The 20,760-nt window shown below is 36.0% G+C and overlaps 1 protein-coding gene across 8 annotated transcripts in view; it reads left to right on the forward strand.

Annotated features, from left to right (window-relative positions):
• Positions 1 to 19,356, forward strand: part of Cntn1 (contactin 1) — a 343,845-nt gene extending 324,489 nt beyond the window's left edge. For all 8 annotated transcript variants that reach the window (XM_046436255.2, XM_058576455.1, XM_046436256.2 and 5 more), the window contains one exon: positions 17,661 to 19,356. In XM_046436255.2, coding sequence (XP_046292211.1) covers positions 17,661 to 17,737 — 77 coding nt within the window. In that variant the 3' untranslated portion in view covers positions 17,738 to 19,356. The remainder of the gene's footprint in view (positions 1 to 17,660) is intronic.
• Positions 19,357 to 20,760: the final 1,404 nt, after the last annotated feature.

Consider the following 20,760-nt stretch of genomic DNA (forward strand, 5'->3'; position numbering starts at 1 on the left):
GAAAGAAGTAACTACTCTGTTGATTTTGTAAACTCTTTGCAGAGTGATGAAAGTTAAACTTTTTTTATATATTCATTTTTTTGAACTCAAAAAGAATTTGAACAGCACTTCATGTTTCAGGATCCAATACCATAAAACTATGACTAAGAAGTAGTCTTTTGGGAAAAGCAATTCTCAAGAGTATATATACATTTTTTAAAAAAAGAAGGAAATTATGTGCAGATTCAACCTGAAGAGATTACAATTATTTTATACTATCTGGATGAGAAAATGAATAAGCACATGCTCTTAGACATTCTTTGGAATAGTCAGTGTTCAGTTTTGCCAGTAACTCCTTACACATTTCTGATCCTTTTCAGAACATCTTAGAAATTGTTTCTCCTGTAGTGCAAAGAGAACCCTAGGTTGTTGTGATCCATTTAAGGTACCAGGGATTCATAGATTTAGACAGTTTCTTATAAAAACTTCATATGTGGGGGTGGGGACAGAAAGGCACTGATCTTTTTGATAGCTGAATCCTGCAGTGAGGCTACAGTATAACAAATGAGTTCAGGATCATAGTAAGAAAGAAAATCATGTGTACCAAGATACTATGTTAAACAGGTGAGTCATTCATTTGTCATAGCCCCAAATCGAAAGAGAAATCAAATGGGACTTTTTGCCCCAGTTTAAGACCTAGGAAAGTTTCCAAGGTAGTTGTGTCTCTGAATCACCATTTGGAACCAGTGGGAGAATAGGATTCTTGGCTTCTGTGGCAATAGAAGTTTTCAAATACCTGCAATAATCTCCAACTTGCAAATCATTACTTTAAGGGAGGTGGGATCACTGCATTATCTAACAATATTAGGAGATGTTCAGGAAGCAGCCATGAGATAGACCAAAAAGGGCAGTAGGCTTAGACTGTGGTTTGAGTGGAGTACCCAATTTTGCCTTCTGCCAGGTGGACATAGGTGAGCCTCTATAAATAAAAATAAGGATACATAACTGTGCATTGTACTAGTTAAATAACATGTTCAAAGTGTCCTGAACAGAGTAGAACTTACTAAGTGATAAAAATTAAAGGAGCACATTGAACCAGTATTTAATAATGCCATGTTATGGGTCAGACTGTCCAGAAAACTTAAGTGAAATACATTTAAAGAAATCTCCTTTTTCATTCTCCTATCACCATTCCCAGTATATTTAAATTTTGGAGGTTTCCTCATTGTCAGATGGAGATTCTATTTTACAAAGAAAAACAGAGGTACAGTATAAATTTTGATATAACCTGTATCTATATTTAGATAAATCCAGATATGTGAGATCAGAATCACTTCCAAGTAAGACAACCACTTGGATGGTGGCTGCTAAATAAGGAGCCGCATGAAGCTGAATACTGCTTCCATTTGGGACACACATCACGGATGGACAGAAGTTTTTCTGTGTATTCCACAGTTCTCACCTTCCTCAAGAAGCTATTATTCTTTTAGGCCACATACATACGTTTTCCTAGAATTGAGGAAGAATTCTCTCACAAATATTGGTAAGGTAATAGGTGTTCAAGTATGTATCTCCAAAACTTATTGCATCTCTCCTATAATTTTAGGGATTTCATACAATCTAGACTGTCTATGAATGAGTAGTCATGACATCCAGCTTCATGATAGTGTGACCTCAAAGTTTCCATTGTCTCATCTAGAAGTAAATTTTATGCCCCACTATGGACTTGAACATGGGTATTAAAATCACCAAAAGATCATCTACTCAAATTTGTATAGAAGAACAGAGAGGAATTCAGTAGGCTATGTGAGAAGACATATCTGTTCCCTTTAGTTTGAATTTCTTTAGTTTAGATACCTTGTATCAATTCTTGAATCTTCTTTCTGACTTTACTTTTCCCTGTGCCTCGATACTAATTAGATGAAGGCAAGGTAGAGGCTTCAGAAGAATAATTTATTAGTTTTAAAAATAAACATGGAAAAATCAAATGAGCATCTGAAGTTTCCAGGCTCTCTAACTTCAATAGAATTTAAGAGAAAGTAATCCTGTTGGTAATTTGATATATTCCATAAAGTTCAGGCTACCTATTGTGGAGAATGTTCTTTCAAACAGCTATTTTCATAACTATATGCAAAGATTATCTAATAAACTTGCTCTGGTTGTTATAAAGAAATTGAATACCATTGCTATAGATTTCGTATAAGTTGAAAATGAAACAAATCCATAAAACCCATATGTATGCTGTGTAAGAATTCTGTAGAACAGGATGCAGAGACTGGGTCTCTTCTGTCTCACTCCAGGCTTACATTTTATCACTAAATATTCACTAAATAATAATTTGTAAATGGACAATTATTTTCAACTTCATAATTAACAGATGGTCTTTACTGTGCATTTCTCATATTTTAAAAATTTAATTCTTGTAATATCCTACTGTATAAGTATACCCTCCCCATTTTAAAGGTAAGGAAATGGAACTCAGAGAGGAGGGTAAGTGCCTCTGAGGGGTCACACCCTCAAGTGAGTGGTTATGATATTCAAATTGCATTCTGTCTCACCCCAAAGTTCATGCCCTTATGAAAATGCCACCTTGCATTTCCAAAGAAGTAGATAAGCCAATTTTAAAAGTCTTCATAATTATTTTCTTACCTCCCCCCGCCCAAAAAAAATCAAAAGTTGGGTTTTGAAGCATGTGCTTGTTGGCAAGGAGGTAGTTATAAGTTGCTTTTATGTTTCCCAGCAAATAATTGGTAGTCATCTATTGCTAATGCTCACTCTTTTCTCAAAGAGGAAATGTATCCTAGCAATCTGGCATTCTCTGACAGGAAAAGGGCCAGAATCAACAGTGAGGAACAAACAGAACTGCCAGGACCAGCTGCCAACCAACCATGAACCTCTGCCAAAAATAGAAAAAAAAATCTATTTTGCTTGGCATAGCGGTTCATAATTGCCAAACAAGTAGAAGCAGCAAGATTAGTGGGTTTGACTTGATTGAAACAACCCACCAAAGCCACTGGTACTTATATGACCAAGCTTTTAATGAATATTTATAAACTAATATCAACTTTGATTATCATAAATAAGGGGAACTATAACAAGTGTATTTGCAGATTTCATGGCTCAATACTTTACATTCCTAACTACATTATGGTTTGCTTAGACTCAGACTCATGCCTTAGTAGGAACCTTAAGACTAACACACTGAACCCTATATTTTACAGAAGGAAAGTCCACATGTTTGAGACACAAAATAGCCAAAGATCCTGACAGTGTCAGAACCATGATTTGAGCCCAAATTATTATTTTTACGAGTTATATAACCAGTTATTTGATAGAACTAGAAGCAGGCCTTAGGCTGCCTTTTTTCTATGTAGCTTAATATTAATAAAGCCGTCTCAAAGAGGCATAAGAAGATAAAATCAACAAAATCAAAATAAGCAGGGTGTTACACAGATACTGTACTTAAATATATATCTGAAGGCAAAAAATAAGACAAGAAAAACATCAAATATACAAAAAATCCTGCTCTACCTAAAACTACAAATTAATTTTATTTTCTGATTTCTTTTTGGATTCCTGTTCTAGAAATTCTTAAAACCAACTAGGGTAAATATCTATTACTTCATTTTGTTAAAATTAGAAAGTTAGTACTCATAATAATTGATTCAAAATTGAAGATGGTATGGACGTGTTCCCCAAAAGAACTATTTAAAGCAAATCCAACTAATTTCCTAAAAAAGTCACCTTTAATTTTTAACTATTTTATTTTATTCATATATAATTAATAAATAATAGTAATGTATATTTATGGAATGCAATGGGATGTTTTGATTTATGAACACATTATGGAAAGATTTAGTCAAACTAATTATCATAACCACCACTCCACCAACTTGATGTGTGCGTGTGTGTATGTGTGTGTGTGTGTGTGTGTGTGTATGGGGGGGAGGGGATGAGAATGTTAAAAACATTTCCTCAAAAATTCTTTAATTCTTAATAAGCATAGAACATGTATAAAAAACAATTTTGGTAATGATCTAAAAGAAATTTTAACAATAATCTTCCTGAACTACAGGAATTTTACCATCAATTCTTTCCCAGTTTTCAGGCAAGAAAATTTTCTACTTTTTGAGTTTGTAAGTTTTATATTTCAGGTCTACTGTATGCTTGTGCTGTTGGTAGAGATTAGGCAAGATGAATAATGGCATATGCACCTGGGAAGAAAATACTGCAGGAGAAAATGTATAAAGACAAAGAGACAAAGATAAGAGAAATTCTTTTAAAAATCTATCAAATAATAATAATTCTAAGATTGTATTGTCCCAGATATTTCGTGAAATCCCTGTGATTAAGGTACATTTTAAATATTTGTTTTTGTCTCAATAGCTTCAAATTGATCAAGTGTTAAATTCTGTAAGAATATTGGGCTGCATGATTTTTTTTAAATTGCCTTTGTCAGAAAACTGCACCATCTCCTAGGTTTCATTGTCTCAAATTTAGACACAGTTCTGGCTCCTTTAACATTTGTTTCTATTCTTTTCTACCACAAAAATTAAGGAATTATATTATATACCTAATTAATTTCCTTACCTAATCCCCACTGTGACCCAGTGGAGAACAGATAAAATTAAATAAATTTCTGAAGGATACATCTTGTGAATGACCCAGAAATTCCCAACTTGTTGAGCTAAATTTCAAAACAGAGCTCTTAAGCAACTTTTAGCTGTTTGTTTGTTTTTTCAGAATAAATTTTTTGAGTGATTAAATTTGTAAAATGACAAACTCCTCTGAAAATGAATAAGGTCATAAATGCTGACAGTTTCTAATGCTGCACCAGTCCTGGGTGAATCTCAGTGGTTTCTCATGAAATGACTCTAGTTTACTTGAAATGCCTAAGTTTTCTGTAGCTAAATAAATCACTCTTATCTTGATTAGCCTCAAGCAGTTGAAAAGTAGGTAAAAGTTGACAAGGCCAATTAGAGAGCCTGTGAATAACTCAAGTGTTAAGAAGTGTTTAAAGCAAAGTAATTCCCTGCAACATACTTTCATGTTTTACCACAGCTTTGTAACAAAACACACTTTCCAAATTTGTGGACAGGTCCTTTCTCTTGTGACATGCTCTTTGACAGAAGGGTTGCTGATCAACAACTTTGGAACACTGATTATCCAATGTTGCTTTCAGTGACTCTTGAAAGCAAATGAAAGAGAAAGAAAAAAAAATAGACCTCAACAGATCAGCAATGCTTTATTAAGCAACAGAAGGGCACATTTTAAAGAGGAAAATGGCAACTGATTACAATAGGCAGTTGAGTTTTATAAGGTTCAGTGAGACAGAATCATAGCAGAATGTGTCCATTGGGTAGTCAGGGTGAACTGTTGTAGATACGGGAAATCGTGAAAGTCCATAGCCCATTGTTTTCCTTTTTTCCCTGGGAGTTGTTCTCCTTTTCTCCCTGGTGGTTGCTGTTTTCCATATCCTTCATTACAGACTCTGAAAGGGGATACTGAATAGGTGTATCAATAACATGTCTGTCTGCTTCCTGCTGAAAAGGGGCAAAGTATGGGGACCTCCACTTTCAGGGTTCCAGGAGAGAAGACAGAGGTCCCAGGGTTGAGGCTGAAAGGACCATATATCGACGGATCCTCAGGGTCATAGTAGGTGAATTCCCCTTTCTGTGGTTTCAGAGAATCACAATGTAAACACAGGAGGACAGTGGGTTTAACATGTTCCTGGGAGGCACTTTGAGCTAAAGAAGCTGTTAAGAATAAAGGGAAATTAAGAATACAGGGAAGAAAGTTTATTATGAGAAAGATGAATATTAAGGAGGATATAAGGAAGCATAACCAGGAAGTCTATCATTTTTGATCCCCCCAATGAGGACTACCAGGAATCAGCTAGTTCAGTACTGAGTCAACAACCTGTTGAAACTCTTTAATAACCTGGTCTGGTAACTTTTTATAGTAATGAATTGATGATCCAATCCTGCTGCTCCTATGCCAGTCCCAGCAGATAACTCTAGCCCTTTGAGCAAAGGAATAAACTGGAGGGATTTCTTGAGCCTGGTGTGCACCCTTATTAAGATAGGTAAACTTTGGTTGCTAGGTAAAATGTCAAATTGAGGAGTAAGGATGACCAAGGTACAGAGGCCAGTCCAATTTTTGGTAGGCAGGGCTGTGGGGCCGACACAAGTATATATCTTAGGTTCAATTAAAATAATAATAGTCTTTTATTTTAAATACCCAGGTATGGCTATACTTTGGTGATAACTATTTAGGTATTTAAGACCAAGCTGGCCAAATTGACCTCATTCCTATCTGTTGTTAAGAGCCAGCTGAGTTCCCTTAGGAGGTCACTCTTTGGAATTTGTGAGCAACCTCTAAGTTCCATTAAGGTGCCATCTGCCTGGATAGGTCAGAGTCTCTTGACAATGTGGCTTCCCTTAGAAGCATCAGGGATAACCTCCTCCAATGATCCTCCCCTTTGCAGCATGTGCACCAGTCAGCTTTCTCTTCTACAGGGTCATATTACTCTCCCTGATCAGGAGATCGTGTGGCCATGAGCTAAAAAACCCCTAAAGAATTCCCCTTTTTCCCTGGAGTCAAGCTGATCTCAGAAGGCAAGAGCCAAGTATTGGCTATTTTCTCTCTTGGCCGTTTTATTCCTTAATTTTAGTCTCTGAGTTTGGGTCCTGAATATACAGCAAGCCAGTTTCACCAGTCTTACAGTAAGAGTACTGAGTTTTACCTTTAATGTCTATAACTTTACAGTTATTTACCCATTCTATTTAATTGGGATAAGTATTAGTGCTAGAAGTTAGCCTTACATCTGTCTGTCCTATAGATGATAGCCTATTATCTCAAATTAATTCAGGTTGTTATGTTATCAGTTGTTCTTTTGTAAGGGACTAACAGATACTGGTTAAAGTTTAGAAAGAAAATACAAAATGAAATTAACAAGAGTAAAACATACTTAGTTTGTATAATAGCTATGAACTAAGAAACACAATTTTTTTTGTGGGGGGGATGGATACCAGGGATTGAACTCAGAGACACTCAACCACTGAGCCACATCACCAGCCATATTTTGTATTTTATTTAGAGACAGGGTCTCACTGAGTTGCTTAGTCCCTTGTCATTGCTATAGCTAGCTTTGAACTCATGATTCTCCTGCTTTGACTTCCCAAGCCACTGGGATTGCAGGCATGCGTCACCATGCCTGGCAAGAAACAGAATTTTTATAATCTCGAACATTTACTTTAAACTCTGGTTGGAAGAGAACCAAGTTGGCAAAATGTCCTTATAAACCTTATATTTTAATGACTTTATGCTTGGAAGATATAAATACATTTAGGAAAATTCAGAATCTGTAGTGCAGTGTAATACACTAAAATAACAATTGTTGTTTAATCAGAGTTGTACAAACTGTAATTTCATTAAGACAGGTTTTTCTAAATAAAACTTAACAGACATGAGAAATTATCTTGATAGATAAAAGCAGATTAATGTTTTAAGAAATCCTTGTTACTTCAACCTATAGAGGATTAAACTTTGGTTTATATCACTATGCATTAATAGTTGACCATAGGAAAAAGCCTTCCTTATGAAATTTCTGAATTTTTCCAATTATTCCTCTTAATAAGATTACATATTTTATGCTATTTAAACTACATTAATTGAAACACAGCTGAAAAGTTTTGGACTCTTTTCATATAAAATTGCACCTGTTAGAACTTTAACTCTTAGCAACCTTGCTTTAGTGAAGATCCAGAAACAAAGAAATCTTAAACTCTTTTTTCATGTAGCAATTTATAAAAACACATCTAATGTTTAAATATATTACCTTATAGAATTTGAAAAATCAAGAGTACTTGATTTTATATTTAGCAGTTAATGTTTTTTAGCATAAATTAATCATATATCTCCTCTAACATACTTATGATCAATCACATTGATATTGATGTTAAGTCTAATTTACACATTTTTAACTGTAAAAAACAAGATATCAGACAATTGTTGATAAGAGTATTACCTATCTCTTCCCTATTGAAGAAAAATCCTAGAAACAATGGATATTGCATTCTAGATATTTTATAGAAACCAATACTCTGTTAATTGTCTGACCATCTAGAAAATCTCTGAGTTACTAATTTTAAAGACATATTTAATCTCATCTGTTTATCTAATTTAAATTAAAATTTTAAGTCACATGAACTGAAAGTATTTGGATCCATTTCTCTTTTAAATTTTAATTTATGAGCACTCATTTATCTATATGCCAATTTTGATACCATGTACATGACATATGGACATAATCAGATATGTAGACACAACGACACAATACACAGGTGTGCACACAAACATAAATCAGCCAGGAAACAATCTTGTAGCTGCAGGTAGATCTCTACAGGTAGAAGGCAATGTTAGAGATGTTTATTAAAGCCTCTATTAAAATTAAACTGCTCTAAATTAAAACAGAGCTTATTAGACTTTTACAGTATGACTTAATCACAGAAACCTATGAAATTGGAAATGCTTGGTGTAAAGTCTAACAGCCCTGCTTGATACTGAGATCAGGTGGCCACTTGTCCTCAGGGACCACCAGATTTATTTCCAACATCACCATGTCCATGCCCTTTTTTAGGATTTTGTAAAAGGAGATTCTCCAATGTATTTGAGAGCTTACCCTTGAAATTTTGGCCTCTAAACAAAGACAGTGTAAAAACCTCTGTAATTAGATGAAAAAAAGACTGATCAGAAAATATTTTAAATTAGGTATACAGGATGAAATGTGAATTCACTATAAAACCATGAACTAAAAAAAATAGAATTTTTAAAAACAGGAGTTCTAAAAAAGTGGCAGTAATTAGTAAAGCAACATACTGAACATCTTTATCAGATCAGAGTGCACTTTTGGTTCAGATTAGAGTCAGTTCAGATGTTGAAAAAGTGAAAGAGCTCTGAAATCCTTAGGTAAAAAAATTTTCAAGGTACAGAAGACTTGTATCTTCTATCTTCCCTTCTTGTGCTGTAGTGTTTAGGGAGGAACTTGTTAAGAAAGCAGCGTGGTACACTACTAAGAGATACATAGCCAGACATTTTAGGTCTCACAAGCAGCTTGGATTTAAAGGTGGCATTTTTTTCCCCCTTTGATCTCAACCAGTTCTCTGAAAGCCTTGTAAATCTTGAAAGCTCTGCAGGCTCTGTAAGCCATGGAGAGATAGAGATCTGGCAGCAGCTAAGAAGTAAAGGAAGCTGCTGTTTTGAGCAAGGCCTCATACGTAGGGCATTTTAACCATTTTTTATTTCCCCAACTGGCTACATTTGGATGAAGAAAATTCAGCAGTTTCTGCCTTTCCTTCCATGACCTCTGGCTGGGGCTTCACTCAGAATGGAGGATACTAACTTCTTGGTTTTAAGGGAGGATTTTTGTCAGCTAGTTGTGCCCTTAACATTTCTTTTTGTCCTTTAGGGTCCTCATACTCTTAGGACCATGATATCATATTATGCTTCTCAATTGAAGTGGGAGGCAAGCCTGTTAGTGTTCTGGGTGATATCTCCACTAGGGAAAATAAATAATTTGGATTACTGAACTAGGACAGATGAGGGGTAGTTTTAATGTGATTAAGTGAGACAGATTTTTCTGGTCTTTTTCCTGCCAGAAAAGGGGAGTACAGAATAAAATGTGTCTTGTGAGAGTCTAGAGAAGGTAGTCTAATTTTAAATAATGAGTCCTTGTTTAAGAGGTAAACAGTATGGACAGAATTGGGGTTGAAGCAGTTCTGAAGAAGGAGAGATTGCTTGACTCATGCTTTGAGGATTAGTGGGTCACCACTTTGCCAAAGACCTCAGATCAGACCGGGATCTCATCTCAGAATCCCAGAGTCATTGGGTGAGAGTGCCCTCCAACATCAGGTCAAGTCATTCAGAAACAGAGACAGATAGTGGTTGATATTTGGTACCCCTGAGGGCTACTGGGGTCAGACTCAGTACCTGATACCTTCATGCAGCACTGGGGAGTGGCCCCGGCCAGCTGACTTCAGTTGTCTCAAGCTGTTCTCTGCCCCAGGCACCAAATTTCTCCCACAGAAAAGAAACTGAAGCAAGGCTGGACCAACATTCCCAACACCTGGGTGAAGGGGGATCCAACCCATCCCTTATCAACATTATTTTGGGCCTGTATCTCCCCTGTAGTCAACGGTAGTTTGCCAAGGACTATATAGTTTGCCATATATTGTCCACATGAGGCCAGGCAGGGTTGCAGGTAAATTGCTTCTTGGAAAAAAAATCATGTGGGAGTCAGCACAGTGGGCCCATTTGATAAAATTATTATATATAAAATTTAGCATTTTTAATGTCACATATGTCCTCATGAGCTGTAGTTAAGAAGAGGGTTGGGGATCAGGATCTGATCTAGGGGGCTATGGAGCAGAGGTCTAAAATAAGGTAGGAATTGGAGAGGAGAGGATTAGAAGAAGATGCCTTGAACACAAATAACGGACGCTATTCAGGTCCTTGCTCTGTCCATGTGGCAATGAGGCAGGAATGCCTAATGCCATTTGATTTTTGTAAAATCCCTTACTTTTGGTGTTACCTCTGTGTTTACTACAGATCTTTTTATCTGTGTCAATTAGAGCTTTCATAGTGAAGTTAGTTAGGACTTTCATGTGCCATATTACATCTTTTCAGACTAATATGAGGGAATAAATATTGGGGCTATATAATCATACTGGCAAATAGAGAAAAACAGATAAAGCCTGCTTATGTAAGAGGTTATGAAAATTTGTAGGTCTCAAATTGACTCAGAAAAAAAAGCTTGTGACTCTGATAGTCTCTTTTGATGGTAATCAGGCACTCCTCTCTATGAAACTTTCCTTTATAGCCTCCAGCTTTACTTTTGGTGAGGGTTCATCTGCTATTTCAGGGCAGTAAATGAAGAAGAGGGCTGGGGATCAGGATCTGATCTAAGGGGCTAATGGATCAGGGACACAGTGAGAATTGGCTGGCATAATGAGAGCCTTGAGTGAAGGCCAAAGAAAGCTTGGAGATAAGCCTCAGGCCATTTGCCATTTCATTCAGGAAAATTATCTAAGTTTTGGAGGATTTTGGAATCAAAGGTCCCAAATTCAGGCCACTGATGAAGGTTGTCTGATTTATATTGTGGCCAGATCTAAGTACTAAGCCTAATAAGGCATCAAATTTTAAGGTTGTTAAAATTATTTTTGAGACAACCTAAGGGAGAGTCCAGTAGATGGAAGCTCCCATGTTGGAGAGGTCTATTTGGATTGGTGATTGAGATCAAAGTGTCCTTTGATGTCTCCCTTCACTAGACAGAATTTCACCAGAGAATGAGAGGGCATTCCTTCTAGAATCTCAGCAGTGAGGGACCCCCAGGGTCCAGAAAGGTGGAGGGTCTTGGGCAGGGTGCTTCTGCAGGAGACTGAAAGGGATCTTACCTCTCCAAAGAATGAGGAGGTTGGTGTTGCATACAAAAGCAAAATGGCAAACAGCGGCCTCTAATCCAGAGGTCTAAATTAAGGTAGGAATTGGAGAGGAGAGGATTAGAAGGAGAATGCCTCCAACACCAATAATGGACACTATACAGGTCCTTGCTCTGTCCATGTGGCAATGAGGCAGCAAAACCCTAGCCCAAGAATGGAATTGGTTTGGGGACATGTATCTGCTGCCATTGAGCTTTAGTGGACTTGGAGTTGCAAAGGGTCTCCTTCTATCAGAAGGAAAGAAGGAGAGAAATAGAAATCAGATGAGAAGAGAGAAAAGATGGTAGAGGTTCATTAATGGGGAGGTGTAGACAGCCTCAAACCCCTTCCCAGTTTTCGGCACTAAATGAAAGCAAATAAAAGAGAAAGAAAAGAAATGGAGATAAAATTTCAACAGATCAGCAATGCTTTATCAAGCAGCAGAAGGGAACATTTTCTAGAGGAAATTGGCAACTGGTTACAATAGGGGTCTGAGTTTTATAGGGTTCAGTGAGACTGAGTCATAGCAGAATGGGTGAGTTGGGCAGTCGGGGGGAACAGTTGTAGAAAAGGGAAATTGTGAAAGTCCAGAGCCCATTGTCCTCCTTTTCTCCCTGGGGGTTGTTTTTTTCATATCCTTCAATTCTCATTGTGCATTTACACTTTGGGTTGAAGTATATTCTCTTTTTTTTTTTTTGCCCCAGAAACCCTCTTTTACTCCCAAATCTATTCACTTGGGAATGTGCTAGTCCTCCTGAGATAAGAACCAAGTTGTCAATTTACTAAGTGGCATTGCCTCCTTTACCACAGTGATTGGTTGAGGAATGGAAACATGTTCAAGGCTGGTCCAATCATAGCCACTAACTAAGCCACAGTTATTAGCCTGAGGGCAGAGGTGATTCAAAGTTGCAAATTATTTTTTCCTTTAGAGTTTCTCACTCTGGTAGGATCTAAAGAAAAATACTACTTATTTGTTTTTGAGAATATAATTGTGAGTTAGGAGCTCATCTCTATTTGGAATACATGTCTATTTTCCTGGAGAATGTTGAGCAATATGCGAAGGAAGAAAAGAAGAAAGCTACACATATTCAGTTCCCTGACTCTAGTTATCCCTAAAGTCAGAGTATCACTTCTTTCTTTGGTTGGATTTCTGTTACTTAAAAAACAAATATTTCTGACTACCATGCCACAGAGAAGGTAACACTATAGCCAGACTATTACAGAAAAGTTCAATATGCCCAGTTTATGCTGCTGTTTTGCTCTGGTTTCTATCCAACTACTCTTCCAAAAATAAAATGTTCAGGTCCAGAGCAAGAAATAATCATATTCAGATGTAGTGTGAATAGCTAGCACTTACTTAGAGTTTTCTTCTTTATTATTTGCATTATTTTTTATTTTTAGTTATACATGACAGTAGAAAGTATTTTGACAGACTACACATACGTAAAGTATAACTTATTCTATTTGGTTCCCACTCTTGTGGTCATACATAATGTGGAGTTATCCTGGTCGTATATACAAATACAAGGCTAGGAACATTATGACCAATTAATTCTACTGTCTTTCTTATTCCCCTTCCTGCTCCTTTCCCATTATTACCTTTAGTCTAGTCCAGTCTATTTTTATTATTCCCTTCCCTCACTTGGAGTTTTCTACTATCCATGTATTTGCTGAAGTGCTTTACAGAAAGATTCTGCTTTAAGACTGTGATAAGCAGAGCCCCCTGTGTTCCATGGGGTAGTTGTTGGGTGGGGGGAGAGTATAGCTGCAAGCTTAAACACAGAGAAGGCAAAAACCTGGCAGTGCCCTGTCCTCAGATCCATCTTTCAATAAAGCATCCCTTTCGCACCCATTTCAATAACGGGCTTCCACATATTGTGATTGCTTATGAAGAAAAATTTTATGTTGTATATACATAAGCCTTTGATAGATATGTTCTCAGTTCTCACAATATAGCCATAGAGACATATTATTATTCCTATTCTATGGCTGAAGGAACTAAGGTTTACAAAGATTACAGAACATACTCAACATTGTCCAGTCAGCAAAAGGCAAAAACCGGGGGTTGCACTTCCCTTCACCTGGCCTCAGAGCTCTCTACTTGTGCTGCCACATGAAGCTGCTCCCAGCATAACCTCATACCTGCTGCTAAGACCAGGGAAGTCTCTGCTTGCTTATTGATCCTTATGTGTGCCAGCCTGTTCTGTTAAAACTTAAACAACCCAAAACCAAGCACAAGCCTATTCTCTGACAAATTACCTTCTCACATGTGAGTGAGAAGGACCTTATGTAAGATATGAGTTCCTGCTAAAAGAATTCTAAGGAGGATCTAAGGAAGGTATCAGTCAGTTCCGGATTAATTTCAGCTTCTGAGGCGGAAGTAGAAGAAGTGGGGATTAACTACAGTCATGAGGGGAGGGCAGGTTAGCAGTTGGGTATCCCCACTAACAAATGGGAAGAGTAAAGCATCACTGAGCCATCATTGTAACTGTACACTATCCACTCAAGGAGGAATTCATTATGGCCTTTTACAGCTGCTATGCCATCTTGGAAGTGTCTCCTGTCAACTTTGCAGGGAGCATGCATTACCTGTGGCTTTGTTCTGTTCCTCTTTGAGCTAATTTTACTCTTTCAATCCCAAAGTTTTGCTCTTTCTCCTTTCTAAACTTGCTGCTGTCCCAGCATGGGTTTTGTTGGACTCAACAACTAGCAATAGCAAACATCTACTGATGTGTATCTAAGAGACCTGACTGTACTGAGCAAACCTCTCAGAACAGGGCTCAGCCATCTTATCAGAATTCTTTCTTCTCTGAGCCCTTGGAGATTGTAAGACCTTGGAAGGGTCAAAAGTGGCCTTGCAAGACAAGCTGGGCAAGCCCAGGACTTAGTAAAATGGATGCCTTCTGATGGTGTGGGTGATGGCTATCATCTCTCTGATAGGAAAAAAAAAATACTATTTCTTGAGAAAAATCTTTCATAGAAAGGGGTAACTCTCCTCCTTACACCCTTTCTCTAAAAGTTAGAGGATCATGATATAAAAAGAGAAAGAGAGACAAAGACAGAGAAATAGAGAAATATTAGAAGTTTGATGGAGGGCATACTGGTATCCCTTAAAGGTCTTCTTCCTCAGACCCCCTTGCCCTGCCCTCTTGCTGTTTTCCCTTCTGCCTTGTGCTTAGTTATCAGAAGAGGTCCTGTCTTGCTAAGGAAACATGATTCAATTATGTGGCATTATGGTTTGAATAATTTCTATATACTGAGCTTGAAATTCATTAACACAGCTGCATTGATTTGGATTCATATAGCTCCTTTCCTGAAGTTGTCCATAAACTAAAGATATTAATAATTGTGAACTCTAAACAAACAAATAAAAATGATACCACAAAAAGAAATCTAAATATGATGTCATAATCAATAGCCAAGCAGTAGCAACTTGGATTAGATCATGGTTATGAAATTTAAACCTCAGAGAGGAGATATAATTAAAAACTGATAAGAGCAGTTCTATACTTACCATAAGGACAACTTAACTTTTAAGTGAAGTATTGTTCAATTGAAATTTCTGCTCTCAATCTGTATTCCTCTCTAGCAAAAAAAAAAAAAAAAAAAAAAAAAAAAAAAAAAAAAAAAACCTTCCTGAAAGAAGTAATAAGGTAAAAGAAAAAAAAAAGCATGAAAATCTAATGAAATAGACAGTACTCTAAATTAGTTTTAAATTTCTTCTTCTAGGGAAAAAAGTGATTCACATGACTGATGATTTGTTCATATTTAACTTTGATCAAATACATGAAAATAAAAATATGTTTAATACATACCATATATGTACTGGAATTATTTTTGATAGCAGTAATATATACTTTGTGAGATATATAATCAAAATATATTGAAAATCCCTCAAGAATATATAGACCCCCACATTTATAATGACTTTAAATAGTAATTCAATCAAGTCTCCAGTTTCTGCTGGAATGGAGAAGAGAATTGAAGATGAAGACCACAATTACATAAGCACGAGCCATTAGAGAAATTAAATATAACACACATAAACATGAAGAGTTTATTTAAATAAATCAAATATCCTGATGTTGAAACCACAAATTATGAAATTGTGTTTGGTTTTCATACTAACACGAAAATTTCAAAATCACATCCATAATTGACTACACTTCTTTCTGCAGCCATAGTTTGTACAGTGCCAAGCCACATACTCAAGCAAGCACATAAATGGGTACCCATGGCTGATGTAATTTGTGGTCACAGGATAGAGCATTGTAGAAACCCTGCACTCATCCTTGGACAAAGGTCTTCAGGGGTCTTAATATGGGTCAAACTTTGAAAACTGAATATTTAACTCTGCAATTGAGGTCTGTTATTGGTCATCTTATCAGAATAACATGATGTGTGCATTGTAGCCTATTTTTAAAATCATGTACAAAGTACATTTTAAAAAGGGTCTACAAGAATGCAAGACCTCTCTGAAACAGCTTAGGAGGTAGCCCTGTTTTCCCATATGTCATTTATTTTCCTTTTTATGACATTATCTTGACACATCAAGAGCAGGGTGTAGTGTCCTTATGCATTTCCAAAATTATTCCTTTTCTAAAGTTATCTGCAGGATAGTCACAGAGAGGTAGAAAGAACACGGTGTTTGGAGCTAAGCAAATCTGAGATCTAAACCTGTCTCTGGCCTCTAGTGGTAGTTGGCCTGAATCTGAGTTACAAAATCTGTAGTATGACGATAAAATGAATAGACTGTTATGTTAAAGTGTGTATATGCATGGTGTGTGTGTGTGTGTGTGTGTGTGTGTGTGTGTGTGTGAGAGAGAGAGAGAGAGAGAGAGAGAGAGAGAGAGAGAGGGAGAGGGAGCAGGAGGGAAGGAGAGAAGAGCAAACAGGGAGTCCGTTTTGTTGCTGTAGAACTATAACAGAGGCTGTCATAGTAAGGATTAGTGTTTTCATTGTTATTGATAGTGTTACACAGCATCTGCAATACTGCAGCTGCTGGAGGGCCATTTATCCTGCTCTTAAAATTTTGTCCTCACTTTTTGATCCTCATTGCCCTCCTTATTTCCCAATATCACTTTATCTGTATCTAAAAATACTTTCTGTTATATTTTCCAAGCAGCCAGCAGGACAGTGGTGGAATGCAAGCATGCAGAAAGGATTATCTTCCTCTTTAGAGGGACCACAGATGTGATCATAATGCCTAGATATTCAGGAGAAATGCTCTAAGTCTTGGATGTAAGAGAGATATTTTAAAGAACGGCTGGTTTAGGCCATTTTTAATCTTAGATAATAAGTTTTCAAATTTAGAAAGTAAGCTTATGAAAATTGAGAAGAAAATTTTATCTTTGCAAACTGTTGACTATAGTTTTTAGCCCTTCCCTCTTTCCAGTAAATTAGTTCCTAAAATGTGTGGAGAATAGAAACAAAAAGTAAACCTTCTCTGTCAGGAGTTCTAGAGAAAAGCACATAGGCCAAGAACTTACTTACAACAGAAGTTGTCCTTCTAGGTGGCACCCAAATTGCAATATCAATTCATATGTGTTCAGAGCATATTACATCATTTTCATTTTTATTTCAGAGAATAATACATCAGGGCAATTATTCTTTAGCTAAAAAACATAAAGAAAATAAATGTTATTAGAAATGCTTTTCTTAAGTCTTTATGTGAGTACCTAAATGTGTTAAAATTATTGAAATATGGAATTATGCAAGATTTATCCAGTACACCTCTGATATTATTATCCCAGGTAACATTGTTAGGTTTGTTTGTTATTTTTGTTGTTGCTGTTGTCGTTTGGTTTTTGCAAAGCCCAGGGCTTTGTGCATGCTAGGCAATTGCTCTACCATTGAGCCACATCCCCAGTCCCATTTCTTATGTATACTTCTTGACCTTTTGCCTTCTGGTAGAAATTTGGGACTGCTGTATCATAAGGGCAGCATAATCATTTTGGATCGTATTATTTTCTATGACTATTTTAAACCTATAAAAACAGTTCATGTGGTCTCTAAATCCTTGATCAAATCTATCTCTTTCTCTCTTTCTTTCCTTGCTTCCTTCCTTCTTTCTTTCTTTTCAATCACCAATAAACAAAACATTTGATTTTCAGGGCAACACAATCATACCTTTCCCAAGCAGACTAAATGTGCAATAGTGACCAATCAATGAAATGACATATATGCTTTTCATTTTCTTTGTAGGTACGTCCACCCTGTCTTCAAGTTTTCTTGGCTTACTGCTGCCTGCCCTTGGCATCCTTGTCTACTTGGAATTCTGAGTGTGATGTGAAAGCTGCTGTTCCCAACCCAGCTCAGAGGACACCCTTCATCCTGGGATAAAGACAGTTCCCACCAATTTCTGCGGCTTCATCCTAAGCCAAATAAATTATACTTCAACAAACTATCCAGCTGATTTACAACACACTATGACTGAGGCATTCAGGAACCCCTTCATCCAAAAGAATAAACTTTTAAATGGATATAAAATGATTTTTAACTCGTTCCAATATGCCTTATAAACCACTTAACCTGATTCTGTGACAGTTGCATGATTTATTCCAATGGGACAAGTTACAGTGTTCAATTCAATATCATAGGCTGTAGAGTGAAAGTAAAATCACCATACACAGGTGCTTTAAATTTAATAACAAGTTGTGAAATATAATAGAGGTTGAAATGTTGATTGTATGTGGTAAATGTAAGAGTAATACAGTCTCTTGTACGATCCCCTCTGTTTTGGGTCCTGCTTATTTTTGAATGGCCCCTATCATTCACGAAATTTTGATTTTTTTCTGAAAAAAAAAAAGAACATGACAGAAACATTTCAGCATAAATTCATTACCAAATCACTTTACTGAATTAGCTGAAAGATTTTGAATATTGAAAGCCAAATTCTAGAACTTACTATCAGTATTCTTATTTTTGAAGTAATTTTCTAACTATTTCATTTTCAGAATCAGTAATGCTTTTCAGTTAGTTTTCTAATGGTAAACATACCATATGCAGATTTTTTTTTACTTTTGTATTCTACTCTGAAATTATTTTATGCTTTTCTTATCATCAGTATCAAACCTCAAAAACCACAGCTCTTATCTGAAGTATCATCATATTGCTGTATTTATTCATATGTGAAATGATGGATTTTGAGAAGTAGTGTTCTTCCATTTTTTTATTAAGATGTGAGTCTTTATATAGTAGAGATAAATGACAGTTAAGTGAATATCTGAATTACTTAATAATATTCTAATATCTTTGTTTTTGTGCTTCATTCCTAAGTATAATCTTTCTTTATTGAAGATGTGAAATCAACAAATCATCTGTAGGTTGAAGAAGCTACAGTATTCTTTTAAAAACAATAAAATAAAACTTAATTTTAAGCTCATTTGCCACTTCAATGCCATATTGACAAATGGCTAAAAATACCAAATTGATATGTTGTTAATGGTACTTTGAAGATTATGCAAAACTGGAAGGCCACAGGGAGACAGAAGATGTGTCTCCCAAGTGTTGGTACTTAGGGTTTTTATAAGTTGTGAAAAGAAGGGTGCACATTTCTTCATTCTCCATGGTGTGCATGGAAATATATCTGAGTGTGGATGTGAGAGCTCGGGAAATAAAGAATTAGCTGGCTCATGAAATAGTGCAATGTTTGATGCTTCAGGATGTATGATCCTATTTTATTAGCACAACCTTGCTAGCTAATTAGAGATAGAGTTTATCTTTTTAGAAAGGATAACTTATAGGTTCATAAAAAGATATTTACAGGAAGCAAAATAAATCTATTACTACTTTACCCCCTATCTTTAATTTGTATAATTTTTGTACTATGTATCTATGTATAAATGTTTAGAATCTTCATTATGAAAATATCAATAAATATTTCATTAATTTACATTTACCTCTTTGTTATAAAATGAAAATTTTTAAAACCAATGAAATGGATGACTGCCCAGTGAAAGTATGTCAACAGTCTTAAGATTATTGCCAGGTTTCATAAAATATTTAATTATTTGGAAAAAGAAACAAAATGACTTCATACTTTAAGGAAACAAATACTCTGTAAGCCTTCTGTATAAATGTTGGTGTTTCATTGTTACACTACGGGGTTTTCCTTTTGCAATGTGACCCATGTTGGGCATTTTTATATAATCAACAGCAACTACATCTTTTGCCAAATGCATGCTTGCCTTTTTATTTTTTAATGTAAGGTAATAAAGAGCAAAACTGGCTAGATTTTTGCATGAAATGGTTCTGAAAGGTAAGAAGAAAGCAGACTTTGGAGGTTGTTTAGTTTTAAACTTGTGACAGATAAAGTAGACTGAAATATCTCATATACTGATAACTCAAGCTTTTCATTTCCTCATACAGTTGTACGAATTTGACTGGGACCATCAGTTTTAAACTGTTGTTGAACTAACTAATGTATCATATGCTTTAAGATGCAAGATTCTTAATTAAACTTTATATAGATATAGAAACATCTGTGGTTTCTTTGTATTTCAGGAAAGGTGGTAGTAGTTTTATTTGATACTGATAAAATATTGAATTGATTTTTTAGTTATTTTTTATCATTTTTCAATGGAGTAGTATAGGACTGTGCTTTGTCCTTTTTATGAATGAAAACAAATTATAAAGAAATAAATGTCTTACTGTTACCCAAAACATAATAACTGTCCTTTCAATTTACCAAAAGTTTAAATTCAGATTTAGAAGGTTTTCATTATAAGTGCAATAGCATGGAATAAACATTACTTGGTGAATCAACAATTCAATGTTGATACGGTTCACTGTTAAAAAAAAAAAAAAAAGAAAGTATACACACACAGACAAAACCACAGTCAGCTTCATTGTTACAGTGAAATAAGATCACCTGGTAAGTCACTTCAACTCCTGGAGATGCCCATGAATGTCACTCAGGCAGCAGCAGGACACTAAGCAAGCTGCTACAGACAGAAAATAAGAGACTGGTAAGTCTTGAATGAGCTGAGACACTAGGAGGAATTTGCATGAAAGCATAAACCCAGAGGCAAGGAGTCTGAAACAGGTAAAGTCTTCCTCTGAGTTCTGAGCAGACTGGACCCAGAATTAGGAATCTCAGGGCTTCCTGAGCTCTGCCTTTCCATTTTCCCAAGTGTCCCTATTGTGATTTCTCTTTGCCACCCTGACCTCCCTTCCTGATTCATGAAGCTTGCTTCACCGTGGATCCAGGTTTTCCCTTTTAAGCTGTTTGTTTAAGTTCCATTGCTTGACCCTAAGTATTAGGTTACTTCCTAATTCTAATATTTTGCTTTTGGTATTTGAC

This window comes from Marmota monax, unplaced genomic scaffold (genome assembly GCF_021218885.2).
Source record: "Marmota monax isolate L192 unplaced genomic scaffold, Marmota_monax_Labrador192_F-V1.1 WCK01_AAM20220418_F8-fsc00012, whole genome shotgun sequence".
NCBI lineage: Eukaryota > Metazoa > Chordata > Mammalia > Rodentia > Sciuridae > Marmota > Marmota monax.